The sequence below is a fragment of the Fimicolochytrium jonesii genome, assembly GCF_025526975.1.
Source record: "Fimicolochytrium jonesii strain JEL569 chromosome Unknown EV422scaffold_31, whole genome shotgun sequence".
Taxonomy (NCBI): domain Eukaryota; kingdom Fungi; phylum Chytridiomycota; class Chytridiomycetes; order Spizellomycetales; family Powellomycetaceae; genus Fimicolochytrium; species Fimicolochytrium jonesii.
The window spans coordinates 132,626-148,960 of NW_026515698.1; the positions used below are offsets into that span (position 1 = coordinate 132,626).

At 56.3% G+C, this 16,335-nt stretch overlaps 5 protein-coding genes across 5 annotated transcripts; 4 read left to right on the forward strand and 1 right to left on the reverse strand.

The window, feature by feature from the left end:
- The first annotated feature begins 945 nt into the window (after positions 1-945).
- On the forward strand, positions 946-2,472 carry EV422DRAFT_543115 (quinon protein alcohol dehydrogenase-like superfamily). The gene is made up of 2 exons (XM_053071317.1): positions 946-1,949; positions 2,038-2,472. Exons 1-2 carry the CDS (start codon positions 1,136-1,138, stop codon positions 2,193-2,195), a joined length of 972 nt encoding a protein of 323 aa, XP_052922002.1. The 5' UTR covers positions 946-1,135; the 3' UTR covers positions 2,196-2,472.
- A 797-nt stretch (positions 2,473-3,269) lies between these two features.
- Positions 3,270-4,292, forward strand: EV422DRAFT_261934 (uncharacterized protein). The gene is made up of 2 exons (XM_053065798.1): positions 3,270-3,295; positions 3,362-4,292. Exon 2 carries the CDS (start codon positions 3,457-3,459, stop codon positions 4,045-4,047), a length of 591 nt encoding a protein of 196 aa, XP_052922003.1. The 5' UTR covers positions 3,270-3,295; positions 3,362-3,456; the 3' UTR covers positions 4,048-4,292.
- Positions 4,293-6,534: 2,242 nt separating this feature from the next.
- On the reverse strand, positions 6,535-7,334 carry EV422DRAFT_509264 (thioredoxin-like protein; the record flags this gene model as incomplete). Its single annotated transcript, XM_053068832.1, has 3 exons — positions 6,535-6,641; positions 6,978-7,084; positions 7,246-7,334. The coding sequence occupies 3 exons, from the start codon at positions 7,332-7,334 to the stop codon at positions 6,535-6,537; spliced, it is 303 nt and encodes a 100-aa protein (XP_052922004.1).
- Positions 7,335-7,552: 218 nt separating this feature from the next.
- On the forward strand, positions 7,553-9,607 carry EV422DRAFT_560979 (glycoside hydrolase superfamily; the record flags this gene model as incomplete). The annotated part of the gene is made up of 4 exons (XM_053071953.1): positions 7,553-7,913; positions 8,183-8,504; positions 8,575-8,689; positions 8,803-9,607. Coding segments are annotated over exons 1-4 (1,455 nt in total), but the record flags the coding sequence as incomplete, so codon positions are not given.
- Positions 9,608-11,982: 2,375 nt separating this feature from the next.
- EV422DRAFT_622917 (periplasmic binding protein-like I) lies at positions 11,983-15,749 on the forward strand (the record flags this gene model as incomplete). The annotated part of the gene is made up of 15 exons (XM_053074193.1): positions 11,983-12,394; positions 12,469-12,629; positions 12,701-12,746; positions 12,815-12,880; positions 12,957-13,055; positions 13,124-13,293; positions 13,358-13,444; positions 13,512-13,698; positions 13,760-13,805; positions 13,862-14,024; positions 14,130-14,572; positions 14,664-14,731; positions 14,799-15,102; positions 15,201-15,286; positions 15,503-15,749. Exons 1-15 carry the CDS (start codon positions 12,147-12,149, stop codon positions 15,747-15,749), a joined length of 2,421 nt encoding a protein of 806 aa, XP_052922006.1. The 5' UTR covers positions 11,983-12,146.
- Positions 15,750-16,335: the final 586 nt, after the last annotated feature.

Genomic DNA, 16,335 nt, shown 5'->3' on the forward strand with positions numbered 1-16,335 from the left:
TGGTGATGAACTTCTTGCTTCTTTAGGCCGCGCTTACCACCACACCCACCTCGGCCCCCCGGACACGGCCCACGCGCTCCTGCTCGACCGGAAACGCGGCGCTGGGTTGAGCCCGGGAGCCGTCGAGGAGATCTGGGCGCAGAACGGGGTCGTGTATGAAGTCAGGGGCGTGAAGCGGGGGCCGCGGGGACCCAAACTGGGGTTGACGGCGTTGTTGGAGGGGAGGAGGGTGGGGCAGGGGAGGTGTGGGGTTGGGTTGCGGAGGGTGAGTGTGTTGGGTGTGGGTTTTCCTGGGGGGGGGGGGGGGGGGGGGGGGTTTGAGATCTTGATGCCTAACTGGGATGCATGCTAGATGATGGAAGCGAGGGTGGCGAGACGGTACCGGCAGGTTGCGAGTCATCAGCTGGGCGCGGGGCATTGTGCCGAGTTGAGGTTTGCCGAGGTTGTCAGTGTCGAGCCATCACCCGAAGGAGACGGCGATGCGGAGACGCGGGAGGATGACAACGACAACCCCGAGAACGCACCCCCGCCGCAGCCACGCACGAAACTCCTCCTCACCTCCGCCCACTTCACCGACCAATCCCCAAATTACAACAAACCGGGCGGCGTCGTCTCCTGGGACGTTTCGGCGTCCGGGTGGGGCGACAACCTCCCCGACATCGCGCGAGTCGTCGGCGAAACTCCCTCCCCCGAATCCTCCGACACCTCCCCACGCTCGCACACGTGGCTCCACCCACCGTCCGGCCACCGGCTGAACGACAACATCAACGATCTCGTGTACTCGCCTGCGGGAGATGTGCTGTTCACGGGGTCGGCGCATGATAGCGTCATCAAGGCGTGGTGGGCGGACGACGGGGACCTGTTGTATGAGGTCTCGCCGCCGGAGCATAACCGACGGTCGGAGGGGGTGGAGCTCGTGACGAGGAACCGGGGCAGGCGGTGGGGGCGGCGGGCGGCGCGGTTTGTGGATCTGGGCGTGCAGCGGTTGGCGGTGCGGCCTGCGGGGGCGGGGCCGTGTGTTGTTGCTGCGGCGGGGTATGATGGCGGGGTGCGGCAGTTTGCGTTTGGGAGTGTGGGGCAGTTTGGTGGTGGTGAGGATGATGATGTGGATGTGGATGCGTTGCGATGTGTGGATATGTCGCCGGCGTTGGAGGAGGAGGAGATCGCGGACCCGGAGGTGTTTCGGGTTGGGACGACCGTGATGTATGGGCACGGCGGGTCAGCCGATCTGTTGTTTGCCGGGTTCGAACGGCCGCGGAACCAGGTGGGGTGTGGGCTGATCCGCCTGTACGATGGGGAGAAGCAGGTCGGGCGTCTCGAAGTGGGTGAGAACGCGGTTGCGTGCATGGGCGTGTCGGCGAGTGGGGCGTACCTCGTTGCGGGCGTGACGGGAAACGCGCCGATGGTGCATGAGAAGGAAAGCGATTTCTCGGGGGAGGGGGATGGGAAGTTGAGGGTGTTTGATGTGCGCGGCGGTGGTAGGAGGACGGGCCGAATACCGGTGGAGGTGTTCGACACGGCGCAGCGGGACCACAACGTGGTCGGATTCAGCCCGTGTGAGCATTACGTGTATGCGTGCTGTGACCCGGACGCGACGAAACGGCAGCCGCATACGGCCGTGTTTGATCGCCGGTTTGCGAGAAGCCCTTTGCTTTCAGTGCGCGATACCTCCACCACCACCACCACCACGACGCCATCGAGGTTCCTCTCCACCAGCGTCCCCCAACCACCGCAACCGGCACCGATCCGCCTCGAGCACGCGGCATGTAATCGCGGCGATGCGAACGACGGGGTGACGTGTGCGGTATGGATGCGGTCGGGGCTGTTTTACACGGGTGGGCAGGATGAGGTTGTGAGGGTGTGGGATGTGCGGCGGGCGCGGGAGGATATGCTTGTGTCGGTGATGGGTGGGATGGAGGGGCCTATTAGTTGCATGTGTGTTTCGCCGGGTGAGTTGCAATGGTTGCTTTTCTGGAGAAACTCTGGATAAGGAGTCGGATGTTTACCACCTTTCCCCCTTTCTCTCTTTCTCATCAGATGAAGACTACATTGCAGTCGGCACAACGACGGGCAAAGTGCACCTCTGGACCGCCCTTGACCCCATCGCATGCATCAACGAATGGGACCGCAATGCGGGTGCCAAAACAGGCGGCGGCGGCGGGAGAGATTGGGGTGGGGTTACGGTTTTACGATGAATTGGAAGGGAAACGGGGCAGGGAAGGAGCGAGACGGCTGGTGTGCGATGCGAACAAACAATATGCACGCACTTGTACGTACTGTACGTATGCAACGTTGCAGAAGGCAGTAAGTAGTAGTGGGGGATGCACATAGGAGGCGAGGGGGCGGGAATGATGCACCAGGGATGCGTGCGTCGCAAAGGGGGGCAGTCCGTTTTCCATGCATGTATGGAGGAATACACCCCCTTGTACATACTTACTGTACATTATCCGTATGTGAACTTTCTGCGCGAGCATCCAACGCGGCAGTTACCTTGTCCCATTCGCGTCCGCAAGCCCCCACGCCAAGTGGGACTTTACGCGTATTTACTTTGTTCGGCCCGCTTTTCCCTGGCCCTGATCCCTCATATAGACATACTCACATGCATCCTTCATCCTTCGTCTCATACAGGAAAGTGTTATGGCGGTTGAGGTGTATACCTTGATCTACGACCGCGTCGCCGTGGAGACAGAGACACTCGATACCGACCCCGCCTCGTCCCTGATCACAACACTCCCAGCCTTCCTGAAAGCCTGCCGCGAACGCGGCGGGGGCAAAGACATGGACAGGCTCATCTCCCGTCTGATCGAGTTGCTGAACGCGTCGGAGGTCTGTTTCATCTGCATGGACGAAAAAGTCGGCGTCGCGTTCGGGTGTGCGCATGGGACGTGTAAAGGGTGTGCGGAGAAGGTTGGCGATATGTGTCCTTTTTGTAGGGGTGAGATTGGACAGAGAGTGGATATTGCGGAGGTTGGGGATGGGTGGAGGGATGTTGTTGCTGCTGCTGGTGGTGCTGGGAAGAAGGAGGATGATACGCGTGGGCAGGAAGCGGCTGGTAGTGGGATCGTTGACCGGGACTGAGATCTTGCCTTGGAAGACAACTGGGCTGCCGAAACCGTCGGCGGGCCCCGCGGCGGCAAGACCCAACGCTTCCGGAAATTCATGATCGACCGCGTGGAGCCGGAGAGGGTGCGTGAGATGGCGGATCCGGAGGAGAAGGGGTTTTGGAAGAGTTTGCTGAGGTGTTCGCATGTTGCAGAGGGGAGGAAGAGGCGTTTCAAGGGGGCGCAGGTCTTTGGTATGTTATGTGACAAAGTACTTGTGGATGAGGGAGCTCCTCGACTCATGTTTCTGATATCCACAGCACATATCGTCCGCGACAATGACTTTACCAGCGCCGACACCTTCGACCCCAAGAACATTCGTGCGAACCGCAGACGCCGCGGCCTTTCGCCCATAATGCAGAGGCGGACGCAAGGAATCCGGTCCCTGTCTCCGCCCCCAAGGCGACGACTGAGCACTCACTCGCGGTCAATAAGCCGGTCATTTTCACGTTCGCGTTCGCGATCTTTGCCACGCACAAGTCGTTCAGTGTCCCCCAAGACCCGGTCGCTTTCCCCGACGCAAAGAATGCGCTCTCGTTCCCCGTCGCCAGCTCATTCCAAGCGTAGTTGGTCCCCCTCACCGGCGCAGGAGACAGGTACCCGTGAGCGATCGCCGGGACATCTGGGATACACATCAGAAATGAAACGTTGCAAATCCACTGCAGCCACAGAAGGTGACGTCCCGACCATCACCGACCCAACACCCGAAGCGGCGGCCACCCCAGCCGCACCATCCCCCACCCCCGCCCCCAAACCCTACCCCAACTTCAACGAACCCTTCCTTGCCGCCAAACTCGCCCACGCCCAACACCTCGGCCTCGTCTCCCCCTGCGGCACCCGCATTAAAACCCCGGCCCTAATCCACACCCTCACCACTCGCGAGCCTCCGTGCCAATCCGGGGCTGTGTTACCGGTACCTCCGACTTGTTGCGTGCCATGTACGTGAGGGGGAACGGATGGCGGTTTGAAAGAGTGAGGTTGAAGGGATGGTGGGGAAGTTGGGGGTTAGGCAGTGCTTTGATTTGAGGCATGTTTTTGGGAGGTGTGTTGAAGCTGCTGAGAGGGGTGGGAGGGGGGTTCTCGATATGGAGGGGTTGGGGGAGATTTTGAGGAGTGAGGTTGATGGGGACGCTGTTGCTACCACTACGACGGCGGCCAGTGGAGAACCAACCGGTTCTTCGTTTCAGCCTGCAGAAGACATGAGGCGCGTCTTCCTCACACGAACAGGCACATTCTTCACCGCCGGCCCACAACTCAAAAAGGCCGCTCCCAAACCTCCCCTCGTCCCACTCCACCAACTCCACCGCGCGCGCCAACCCCCCCGCTCCCGCAACGCCCGGTCCCGCCGCAAACCCCTGGACCCGGCCACCCCTTGCCCCACCCCCACCTACACCCGTCGACCTTGCCAAACTCTCCCACCTCTTCCTCAGCAGCGTCACACCATGTCTCGCGGTCTCACGCGTGACGTTGAATGCGTTGGACGCTGCGTTGGGGAAGAGGTTGCCGAAGGGTGATGAGATGTTTGCCGGGGTGGTGTTGGAGGATGATACGGAGTTTGTGAGGGGTGGTGTACTTGGGAAAGGGTATAGGTTGTTGCCGAGGAGGTGAGACGCCCAACGTAAGTCGTGTCTGTCACATCTGCTTTCCCACGCACAACCTGATGATATTCATCCTACGGTTTTTATGATCCAATAGGTCCCCCAAATGGGCGCTAGAACACATCTTCTCCCGCGGCGACTACATCCCCCTCCCCCCCGACGCACCAACTGCTCCTCCACACCTACTGGAAAGACTCACCCACCCTCGGCCCCACCGACCTCGAGCTGTCCGTCTCTTTGCCCTCGACTCCTCACTCACCCGCTTACGTGACCCCGACACCAGTGCTCGTTCCGCCTCATCAACGCGTTGGGTGGGAAGATGACCCCATTCGGGGGATATTACGGGGGCGCCGAGGGGGGGCGGCGGAGTATGTCCGGTCTAGCGTGGAAGATACCCGAAAGCAGCAGCCACGTGCCAGGTATTTGGTGGTTACGCTGCTGAGTTATAATAATGTGGAGTTTGAGAAGTTGGATGAGGCGCTTGTGGGGCGTTGGTGTCGTTCCCGGTGTCGGGGATGAGGTGCCTGTCAACCCTGGAGTGTGACGATGGGGGTGTGTGCGATCAGGGGGAGGAATAAACTCAACCTCGCCGCGGTGGTCGATCTCGGGATCTCCGACTCCCCCTCCACCACAGCATCAACACATCAACAACAAGGAGCGGAGTTCCCGACACCGACGCATCCGGGCGTGTATTTGATCGCCACCAACTCCACCGCGACGTCGGCGCACGCGACGTACGAGCGGGTGGGACCTCGTGAGGGATGTACGGGCGTGCATGCAGTGGCGGAGGTGGAGTGCCCCGGGCAGTTGTGAGAGTGTGCTTGCGGGTGGGGAGGGCTGCTGTGCGGCGGAGTGTTGCGGTTGAGAAACAGACCGACACCGAGACGGATGGAGGGATGGATGTCGACATGCTTGCTCCCATGACCACGGCGCCCCGCAACGGACGACGCGACACAGTGGGACGCGCACACTGGACCCTCCGCCGCCGCGATGGACATCGACACCCCCCCGAAATCCAACCCGAACCCCGCCGCCGAACCACAACCATCCGAACACATCTACGAACGCCTCCCCGCCCGAATCACCCCCAGGATTTCATCGAGCGTGTCATGCGGTCCTCCGGTTCATCTTGTTTCCCCAACCCGTTCTACCGGCAGCGGAGAAGATATGCCGGTTGCGCGTGTGCGGGATCTAGCGGAGTATGTCATCCCGGGCGGCGAGGTAGAGCGGGGTGGGAAGTGGGTGGAGGGTTGTCTTTGAGTAAGAGTGGTTGTGAGAGCATTTTTTATTTTTTTTGGCGTATGGATAGTCTTCCTTTTCAATGCATTGATCAGTTCGCACCATAACCATGAAACAAACCGGGCATGATCCGATGCCGTTGTAGCTCGTGCGAGTGGGTAGGGGAGCTGTGACAAAATGTGGTATGCATTTTGAAAGGTATGATTTACCTCTCCTGTGGACTGCACAGCACAGTGATGCGGGAGATGGGTGGGTTGTACTGTACTGTACGTTGTGCATATTGGGGACGGTGACGGCAACGTGGCCCCGGCATATCTCTGTGCGCGTTATTCTCACTGGGTTCCATATCTTCGATGCTTTCGATGCTTTGTGGATTTCATTCACGACCCACCCAAATCCCCAATCTACAGCCATGACTACCTCGTAGCCGCTCCACTCCCCGTGTCTATCTCGCACCCACGTTCGCCTCATCTTCGCCCCCCGCTCTCGCGGCCCGCTCTATCTCCACCTTCCCTCGTACATCTCATCACTCCCCCATTGGCATCCCGCATCCCCGTCCTTTTCCCATCGCTACGATCCGAAGCTACGATTATTTTTCATCGCTCGGCAGAACTCGGCCGCGACTCAGCGAGCTGCGCTATCTTGCCCGCCACGTCGTCCTTGGACAGGTTCTCGAGGCTGATTTTGCGTTCGAGGCCGTATGCTGGAACGGGGAAAGATGGATGAGTGGAATGTGAGAAGGATGAGATGGGACGATGAGGCCGGCGACGAGGATGCTGGGCTGGCTCGCTTCGCGAAAAGAAGTCGGAGCATCACCCCCGGGCTCCGACGCTCGACGCTCGGGAGGCCCTGGGGGGAACTAGAGCCGACCGAGCCCACCCAACACCCGCGAATGCTCCCTGGCCCTTCCGCCGGCCAAAAACCGCAAATGGTCGCCGCCGCTCTGACATGACTAATACCTCCCTCCCCCCCGATTTACCCCATTCCCCGTTTCCCAACCCCCCCTCACAACTCTTCGTCAAAAAAACAGCAAACGCACCATATCGTCCAAACACCCGTGCCTCGACACCCGCAGCCTCACGCACGAGGATGGGAAAGTGCGGGTTGGCGTCTTTGATCGCGGCGTACTCGGAGAGGATAAATTCCCTAAAGAACATATTCCCATTTTTAGTCACAGACCCGAGAGAGAGAGAGAGAGCAGGGAGAGCGACGGCGATGCCATTCGGCGGTTCACGGCACTCCCAGTGAATGAAACTCCAAGCTGGGGGGCAAACATGCAGGGACGGAATGAGAGAGGGTGGACGCACCTTGTTCCCTTGCTCCCGGGCGACGTCTGGCACAGGTGGATGCGCAGTTCCTTGAGGTTTTTGGACAGTTGTTGGCGCAGTGGGGACATGTTTGGGGGGTGGGGTTTGGGTTTGGGTTTGTTATGTGTGGGGAGGATTGGCGTTGGCGGGGGGGGGGGGGGGGGGGGGGTTCGGGCAGAGAGAGGGTGGAGCTTGTTGTTGGCACTTTGAGGGGGCGTTTGGAGGGGCTGATTAGTCTGAGGGCATTCTGATTAGATTCCGTCGATCGCCTCGCGCGCCGTCTGATTAGGCGCGCTAAAGGAACGGGCGCAAGGGCGAGGGGCAAGGTCTTAATCGTGCGACTTGCATAGTTACTGTAGGCGGTGGGAACATCTCGCTCCATCTTGCTGCTCATCCGCTCCCCACTCTCCCCACTCTCCCCATCCTCGTCCTCGTCGTCCGTCTGGCTCCCACAAATGCCATCTTCCCCCCCGCCCGAACAGTCCCCTTCACAACCACCACCACCCCCGCCGCTCGCGAAAATACACAAAGTCGACACCAGAACTTCTCACTTGCTGGACACGCACGGCCGCACCCGTTTCTTTCACGGCGTTAACGTGGTGTTCAAGAGGGAGCCTTGGTATCCACCGACGGAGGAGTTCGACCCGGTGACATCGTTTTGTGATGAGGTACGGATCGGTTGACAAACGGAGTTTGGAGGAGGAGAGGGAGAGGGGGTGCAGGGATGCTTGAGGAATGGCGAGCGATAGTGGGGAGCAGGGTCGCAGGGTCCGCAGGGAGTGCGGACAGCTTCGCGAGCGCGAGCGAGACCCGTTGTCGGTGAGCTTCGCCCACTCAACCCAACATCCTTATGGCGCCGGAAGATATCGATTGCGGACATGTCATCTTTAACCAGGTCAATGGTTCTGATCCGCATGGTTCCCCATATGGTGCACAGGACATACGAATCCTAGCCTCCCTGAACCTCAACTGCATCCGTCTTGGCGTGCACTGGGCCGGCGTCGAGCCCACCCGGGGCGCCTACTCCACGGCCTATCTCTCCGCAATCCGGCACATCATCCAGCGATGCGCGACGCTTGGCATCTACGTTCTGCTCGAATTCCACCAGGACGTGTTGCATCCTCGCTGGGGCGGGCACGGTGTCCCCGACTGGGTCGCGGATGCGTGTGGTGGGGCACCTGGTGCGACGTTGGCGGGATTCAAGGTGCCGTGGTATTTGGTGTACTTCAAGTATGCTGTTGCGGACGCTTTTGGCAAATGTAGGTTACCTCCACCGTCTCACCTTGATGTCTTTTGGTTCCGACTGGACCGACCGCGTCTCCTGGGTAGTGTACGCCAACCACGACGGCCTCCTGGATGCATTCGCGGCGTACTGGAAACGCGTCGTTGAGGAGTACAGAGACGAGCCGAACGTTATTGGGTACGAGATCATGAACGAGCCATGGTAGGTTTGGGGTTGTAGGAGGGGAAGGATGCGGATGTGTGTGGGAGAGTACCGGTCTCATGCAACGATCCCCATTTCACACACAACCACACCCCTCCCTTCCCCTCCCCAAGGCCCGGCAACCACTACAAAAACCCCCTCCTCCTCCTCCCCAACCACGCCAGCTCCACAACCCTGCACAAAATGCACACCCACGTCGCCCTCTCAATCCGCTCCACAACCCCCTCCGCCCTCCTCTTCTTCGAAGACGCAACCTGGGACACCGCCTCCCGCGCCCCCTTCGTCCCCGGCGGCGCAGAATTCGCCGACCGCTCCGTGCTCGCCTACCATTACTACCAGCCCCCGCAACGCGCCGGAATCAACACCTACCTCCAAAACAGGAAACGGGACGCGAAACGGTTAGGCTGTGGGCTGTTCATGACCGAGTGGGAGATGTGGGTGGGCGATACCGATCTCCCCACCACGAGCTCGGCTCCACTCCACCCCCGCATCCAGAAGATGTACGAAACCGCCGAAGCGGCCGACACGCACCTCCAGTCCTGGCTCGGGTGGTCGTACAAATCCTTCGCGCAGGGTGCGGATTCCGCGGACGGCAGTCTGTTCACACGCACTGGCGCGCGACGCCCGGAGATCGAATCGCTGTGGAGCCGGCCGTATGCGAGTGCGGTGGCCGGGCGCGTCCACAGCATGCGGTTCGATTGCGCCCGCGGGGTGTTTGAGTTGTGCTACCGGCCGCGATGGCGTGGGGACGACGCGGGGGATGATCAGGCGTACGAGACGGTGATTGCGCTGACGCGCGCGACGCATTACCCGACGGGGTTTAGGGTGGCGGTTTGGCCGGAGGGCGCGCCGGTGAGGTGGGTGGAGCGGGTTTTGGAGGCGGGGAATTCGGTGGTGGTCTTGACGCCGGGTGCTGGGGTGGGGATGGGAGGTGGGGAGCTCGTGTCTGTTCGAGTGGAGAGGGTGGAGGCGGAGTAGGGGGAGAAGTAGTGCGAGGGTCGGGGGGACGGGTTCAGCCGGGCGGCGTATGTGTGGACTTTTTTCTTTCAGCCCATGTGGACGGTTCAAGAGAGATCCCAGGACTTCAATTCCAATAAATCAGGGAAGAGAAGCAAGCTCCTATTCGGACTGCAGAATCCCTTGTGTGTTTGACGAGCGACGGTATCTGAGCCGTTCGCTCTCTCAAAGGACTTGGGCGGAACGAACAAACCCACGTAGTAAAGAAGAGCGACGGTCGCGCCAGACATCTCGATGAAGTGGGTTCGCTCCCGTGGTCATGAATAACGAAAGGAGGGATGCTCTTTTTCGCAGCCGCAATAAGATTTGGATGGGGACTTTCTCGACGTGCAGCGGTTGCGGCATAGATGTTCGAGGCACACGCCGTATCTTTTAAAACGGCATCTGCATGTCGTTTTAGCGTAGGCTTGCAGCGGCAGGAGGACATGGGCGGCCCGAGCGCTTTCGCCGCTTGCACGAGGGGTATACTCTGAAGTGCTTCGGGAGCTGGGAAACTTCCGTCCCTCCTCTGTACAGTGATGGGGATCGGGATAGACTGGATAAACAAATGACGGAGAGCACCTTTTGAGCGGGAGGTATTGGGCTTTCGTTCTTTCGGCTGGACGTGTTCGGCTGGAAGCGATGCTCTGTCGTGGCGTGAGTGGGGGTTGTCGATATCTGTCACTGTTCCCTCCGAGCTGTCAGTTTTCCATGCTTCACTTCGGACAGACACAACCAAGCACACCGGCCTTCCGCGGGGGGACGGGAACCTTTGTAGCAGTGGTTGACTGCAACGCTCTCTGAGCCACGCAACGCATGGGCGCTTCCTACCGTCCGCCGTTCGTTTTGTCTCACAACGGTTGTGCGCGAAATACAGTACCAAAGAGAGCACACCCGCGAGACACGAAATTCGGACACGATCGGAGGACGCGTGAGCTCACAGCTTTCTCCTCATGCTTGCCGTCCTGTTTCTGGTGCATACTCGCTGCACAACTGAACCAAGGTTTCTCCGGGGCACTTTGTCTGTAGCATACCGCTCAACGACAGATGTTTGCTCCAGGGCTCTCGTGGCGGGTGTGGGGCTTCCTCGCAAGTGCATGTTTCGCATCCATCGGATATGTTCAGTGTCAGCAGTCCCCAACACTTGTTGCGATGTACACCCAGAATGATCACATCAATTCGCTTATAGCGCACGATGACCGCCTCTACGTCGCCCGCACCGTGCTTTCAGAATGGGACACCAAAGCACATCGCCACCTGAGGGACCTGAAATGTCTTTCGCATGATTCCTTCATCGGAGGACCGTTACAGGCCGGGAACGGTTACGCAGATTGGACCTCAACGATGGCTCACTGTGCGAGCTTGGACTCCGCTTACGATCCCCGCGTGGTGACCCCGCCACCTGCTTACGCACTGGTGTCCCCGGTATTGCCCTACTTTCGGGTGACGTCGAGCATCTTATGAGCATCCACCAAAAAAAAAGGAAGGAAATCTGATGCAATGTTGGCCTTGGCTACAAAAGTGAACGTGCCATGCAGGAGCACTGGGGGGGAAGCTTAAGCGCGATGTCGTGAACTATCTGGCATTCCCACATTTCTGATGAAACGCGAACGCGTTCGTCTGTGCTGTCATCAAAACTGTCCAAATTGCGGAGTTAGTCCATACAAAGTCTATTGTCCATCGTGGCCCAGTTGACACGATGTGTAGAGGAGTAAGGCCTCGAACGTGTGTGATTTCCTGCAGCTGCTCTATCATATCGGCAGACGAAGGTCCGGTTATTGTGAGGAACGTGAGGCCCAGCTCAGCAAACGATCATAACCCTAAGTCAACATCAAGGGTATGATTGGACCCCACATTGAAATACTGTTTCCAGGTTATCAACATGCAATGCCTGGTTGTCTAGAAGCTGCACGGTACATGTGACTCTGCCCCCGGGGGTTTTCAAAATAGACTGCTCGTACCCAAGAAAGGCGATGCACAGGCATGGTCGGGACCGGGTTTGAGCCCCATCAGAAAATAGCGTTGTGCCTTGTTTTCGCGCTGTGTGCCAGATGGACCACAAACGATATTGAATGTGGACAACGAGTAACGTCTTAGGATATCAAGGGGCGGGATATCCCATAATGGAAATTCCGGCATCCAACCTGGACAGTATATCGGTTTCGATCTATACTATACTCTGACTTGGATCAATCATGCATTGTTCGTCACCATTACCTAATGTTTACTGGTCCCGTCAACGTCCAGTCATTTCACCTCCGGTATCGGGACTTTTCCACGTTCGGTGAATATGAAGTCAGAATTTCCAAGCAGGCCAATCCTGCTGCTCCCAGATTTGCTTTCACGTTTTCAAACCGCTTTCAGGGTTTCCGCATACGACGGCTGTCTTTCTGGCTCAAACCACTTTTCTCCTGTGTATTCCTTCCAATGTTCATCAGTATTCCTGCCACTGCTACGAATAATGCGGCTGCCCCCGGTCTTCGCTGCACTATGCTTGCCATCCGCTTGTACATCAATCCTTAGCAGCAGTCTAGAATCAGGATATCCAGCATCAAATGCTGACTCAACGCGCCACCTTCACGTTCGGGGCACATCTGAGACGACGATCGACCCCACATCGCTTATACAGTTGAAATTGGGCTTTGCCTGGGCGTTAGGGAAGTCCAGGCTCAATAAAGCTGCGGCGAATATTGTAAGCACGGCAGTGGGGTAAGAACAGCATCACGTTGTATGGACAGCTATCTTGTTATCCATCACTTCTGTTGTTCCTGTTTGGTCCTTAGCTTAATCAACTCTCGGGATGACATCCTTCCGGGCATTCGCATCGAACTTGTTGTCATGGACTCTTGGGTTCAGGGTGCAACTGCTTATAGTGAGACACAAGGTCAAGCCATCAATGCCAGTTATCAACTAGCTACCCAGAAAGTGTTTGCCATCGTTGGGGGTCCGTGTCGCACGTCGATCTTTCGGTCTTGCTCGCATCGCCGTCATACTCAAACAAAATGACTTTGATAGATACCGCAACCGAAACATCTACCTACGGAGCACTAGTCAGTGCTGGGTTAGTATGCCCGCTTCAACATCTAATTGGTCAAGTCCCTCGACTCATTCATACGCTTTAATTCACAGCTACAAAATTCCGCAATGCGTGCCTGAAGCCGGAGGCGATGACCTATCCAACAAATTCAAGTACCCGTAAGCTTTTCTCCGCTATGAAGGACATGACTTGTGGTTCGCTTCCTTCAAGCGACTTAATACTCACATTGGTCAGGAACACTATCCGGATGATCCAACCAAATTACGTGATTGGAGTGAAATTGCTAAATTTCGTTGCATATTTGGGCTGGAAAAAGGTGGCTATCCTCTATAGGTATGGTGTGCTCTCGCCATCTGAACTTTAGCACACCACAATTTCATCCCCCAATCTGAACACTCCAGCGCAGAAGAGTACGGGGCATCTTACAAAAGTTCGTTTCTGGACGGTGCACGAAACAACGGCATCAAAGTTCTTATTGAACAATCTTATAACGAGTTTGGCGCATCCTCGGATTTTGTGGAGCCGATGAAGAATGTTGCGGCAACAGGCGCTCGCATTTTTGTTGTTGCTGGTACGTCGGAACGTCTTAGCGTTAACGCCTCCGCGATATCAACAATAGATGTTTGCTTTTCAAGGCCACGTGCCAGATATAACCGCTTTGTACATCGGTGCAGCCAGTCAAAATCTAACTGGCCCCGATTTCGTGTGGATCACTACCGATGGTAGATTTGCAGATGTTCGAGCCTGCATTTGATTAAACATGTCTAACGGATCAATGCGGATATCTAGGCATCAATGATAGCCCAGATTCTGGGATAAGTCCGAATGTGTATGAGGTTCTCGGGGAGGAAGCTGCACGCGCAGCTGCAGTCTATGGGATATATCAAGATAGGGCAAACACATCGACGCCTGAATGGGAGGAATATGAGCGATATTACACCGACCATTACACGGATACTTATTACAAGCAGTGGTCGTAAGTCTACCGGTTGTGAAGAGTAAATGACGTGGGCATTGCTCACAGGTTGGATTGTTAGAAACGAGTACGATTGCGTTTGGGCTTTGGCTTGGGGATTCGACCAGGTACTTTCGACTAAGCTTCTTGAGACGAGACACTCACCGTAATCACACCGTGGAAGTACTTGAAGCAGTTTGATCTCTCGCCTGCTGTTCTTTTGTCCCCAAACTATCTAGCTGCCGATATGGCTGGCTTTACGAATATCAGCATATTCAATACGAGCAAGCGCGCTGTCGCAGGACCATTATTATTTGATGTGCACGGCGACTACATGTTCGAAACTGGTAAGGCAAAATTACGACGGATCGACGATGTGTTTCAATAGTCAACATTTTGATGGATGCAATATAAACCATTACTCCCTTTGATTGTTTCCCTCTGATTGGCAGATGTGATTGAGGTTCAGCACAACTTCACATCGTTCCGTGTCGCGAAAGTCAATGGACAAGGCCAGCCCCATGTTACGGCCTCTTTGATCTTTGCTGGTGGCAGGACCACGATCCCGTTCGATTTCGCGCAAAGCCTTCCCGTAAATCCATCGTGGGGTTCCCCTGACGCCATCCCGTTTGCTGTGGTCTCTAGCATTCTGATGCTGTTTGCCATCCTGTCCATTGTCATTGTCATCAAGTTTCGCAACGAGCCCGTCATCAAGCGCGCCAGTTGGAAATCGCTAGTTCTCATCGCGCTAGGCACGTGCATCGCAGATGCTTCACCGTTTCTGTATATCGGAATCCCAAGCGCTGCTACGTGCATCGCACAACCATTCATATTGACGGTGTCATTTGGGCTTGCCTTTTCCAACCTGCTGGCCAAAACGTGGCGAGTATACAAGGTAAGCAAATGATTGAGCGGAGCCCGTAATTCATACCGAATTCTTCTTTCTGTAACCGCCAAATCGCCCCCCTCCCCCTTGTGTCTATCAGATCTTCAATAATGCCAAGTTGATGGAAATGGTCATCAAAGACGCCCGATTGCTCTCTTTCGCTGCGGGGTGAGTTCCTTTCTGTGATTGCATTCGGCAAAGTCCGTGTTATGACCATTCTATGACCATACTACAGAGTGGTGCTCGTCGAGCTCACGATCTGCATTGTCTGGGTGGCATACGACCCGCCAAGGCCGACTGTGCTCTCTTACACCGAAACTCAACACATGATCGTCTGCCAATCTGTCAATTCCACATTTCAGGTCGCCATGACCCTGATAAGCATGGCATTCAACGGTGCTCTTCTCGCTTTGACTACGATCCTTTCGTACCAGACCCGCAACGTGGCGTCGGCCTACAGGGAGACGCAGTGGATTGGTGTGTCCGTTTACAATATTGTTGCTGTGTGCGCTCTATTTCTGCCATTGATTTACAGCCAGGTGCGTAGTACGATCCCCGTTTTGATCGTTTCGCTCGATCCTCCTACTCGATAAAATCTGCCATTAAGACCTGACATCTCCGAACACGCATCTTCCAGGATTTTGCTAGTAAATCCTTCGATTTCCGAAGTTTGTCTACTATTATCGCCAGCGGGGTGATGCAAATCTGCCTCTTTGCACCAAAGTTTGTCCGACTCTTTGAGCCCGGGGGCAGTCAAAGTCTGACGGATTTCAGCGACATTTTAGCGAGCGCAACGGAGGGTCGAAAGACCACATTGGAGCGTGCGAAACCCGAAAGACACCAGCTAGTCCGCCCTCAAGCGGTGCACTTAAAACGAGTTCCGATCCTTGAACATTCCCCCGGTCGCCTCTTTAGTCTCACCACTTTCTTTTTTGCCAGATGGAAGATGGCCAACCTCGTCATTGTGCCAGGCTACATATGGATTGACTTTGTCATCGCGAAGGGGCAGAGGCCTCGGTTCAAGATGTTCCGCACGGACAAGATCTTGGTGCATCTTGGCGAGCAGGAAGAGGGAGGAATGACTGTAAGCATCATTACCTCCGACGGCATGTTGGATTTGGTTGTTGAGCCCGATGTTGGGAGAGAGTTGCAGCTGCTGCTGGCTGGGATGGAGATTGATAGTTAGCCTTTAGAATTCATCTTTATCTAACCCTAAGGGCATCAACTAGCTGGGGTTGTGCTTCAATTCAAGTATTTTCGCCAAAGTTTTGAGCAAGGATAATTGGGAAAAAGTGAAACCATCATCTGCAGCTAACTCAGTCATGTACAAGAGCGGTATTCGGCTTCTTGGCTGAACTGACGGTGATATGCCAAATCCGACAAAGGTCAGGAAGAACTTGTGGCACAGCCTGTTTCGGTTTCAGAGGCCTACTGTATATAGGGAGTACAGGGCCGGGAGCGCAGAATGCCTGCAGCACGTCCGGTTTGGAGGTTCCCGGAAGATCCGGCGCGCTCCTGAAGTACGTAATACGCGCTCCGTGTGTACAGTATGTTTGCCAATTTGATCATAGCCTTCGGGCAGAGAATGCAGGGTGGAATGCGTGCGGATTTCAGGGTTGTATTTTGGATACGAGTTGTTGAGCAAGAGCAACTGCGCGGCACTAGCTCTTTATCATTTTAGAAGTGCACATGGCTCAGGTAAGGCCGACAAGGTCTATGAAAAGTTCAGATTACAAGACGTACTGTACGTGCAAACAACAGTGCCGTTCATA

Excerpts from the sequence above, each read along its gene's own strand:
- EV422DRAFT_261934 (XM_053065798.1), top strand. The coding sequence starts at position 3,457 with ATGCAGAGGCGGACGCAAGGAATCCGGTCCCTGTCTCCGCCCCCAAGG.
- EV422DRAFT_543115 (XM_053071317.1), top strand. The coding sequence starts at position 1,136 with ATGTCGCCGGCGTTGGAGGAGGAGGAGATCGCGGACCCGGAGGTGTTT. Across the intron at positions 1,950-2,037 it reads TTGCATGTGTGTTTCGCCGG|ATGAAGACTACATTGCAGTC; the intron begins GTGAGTTGCAAT and ends CTTTCTCATCAG.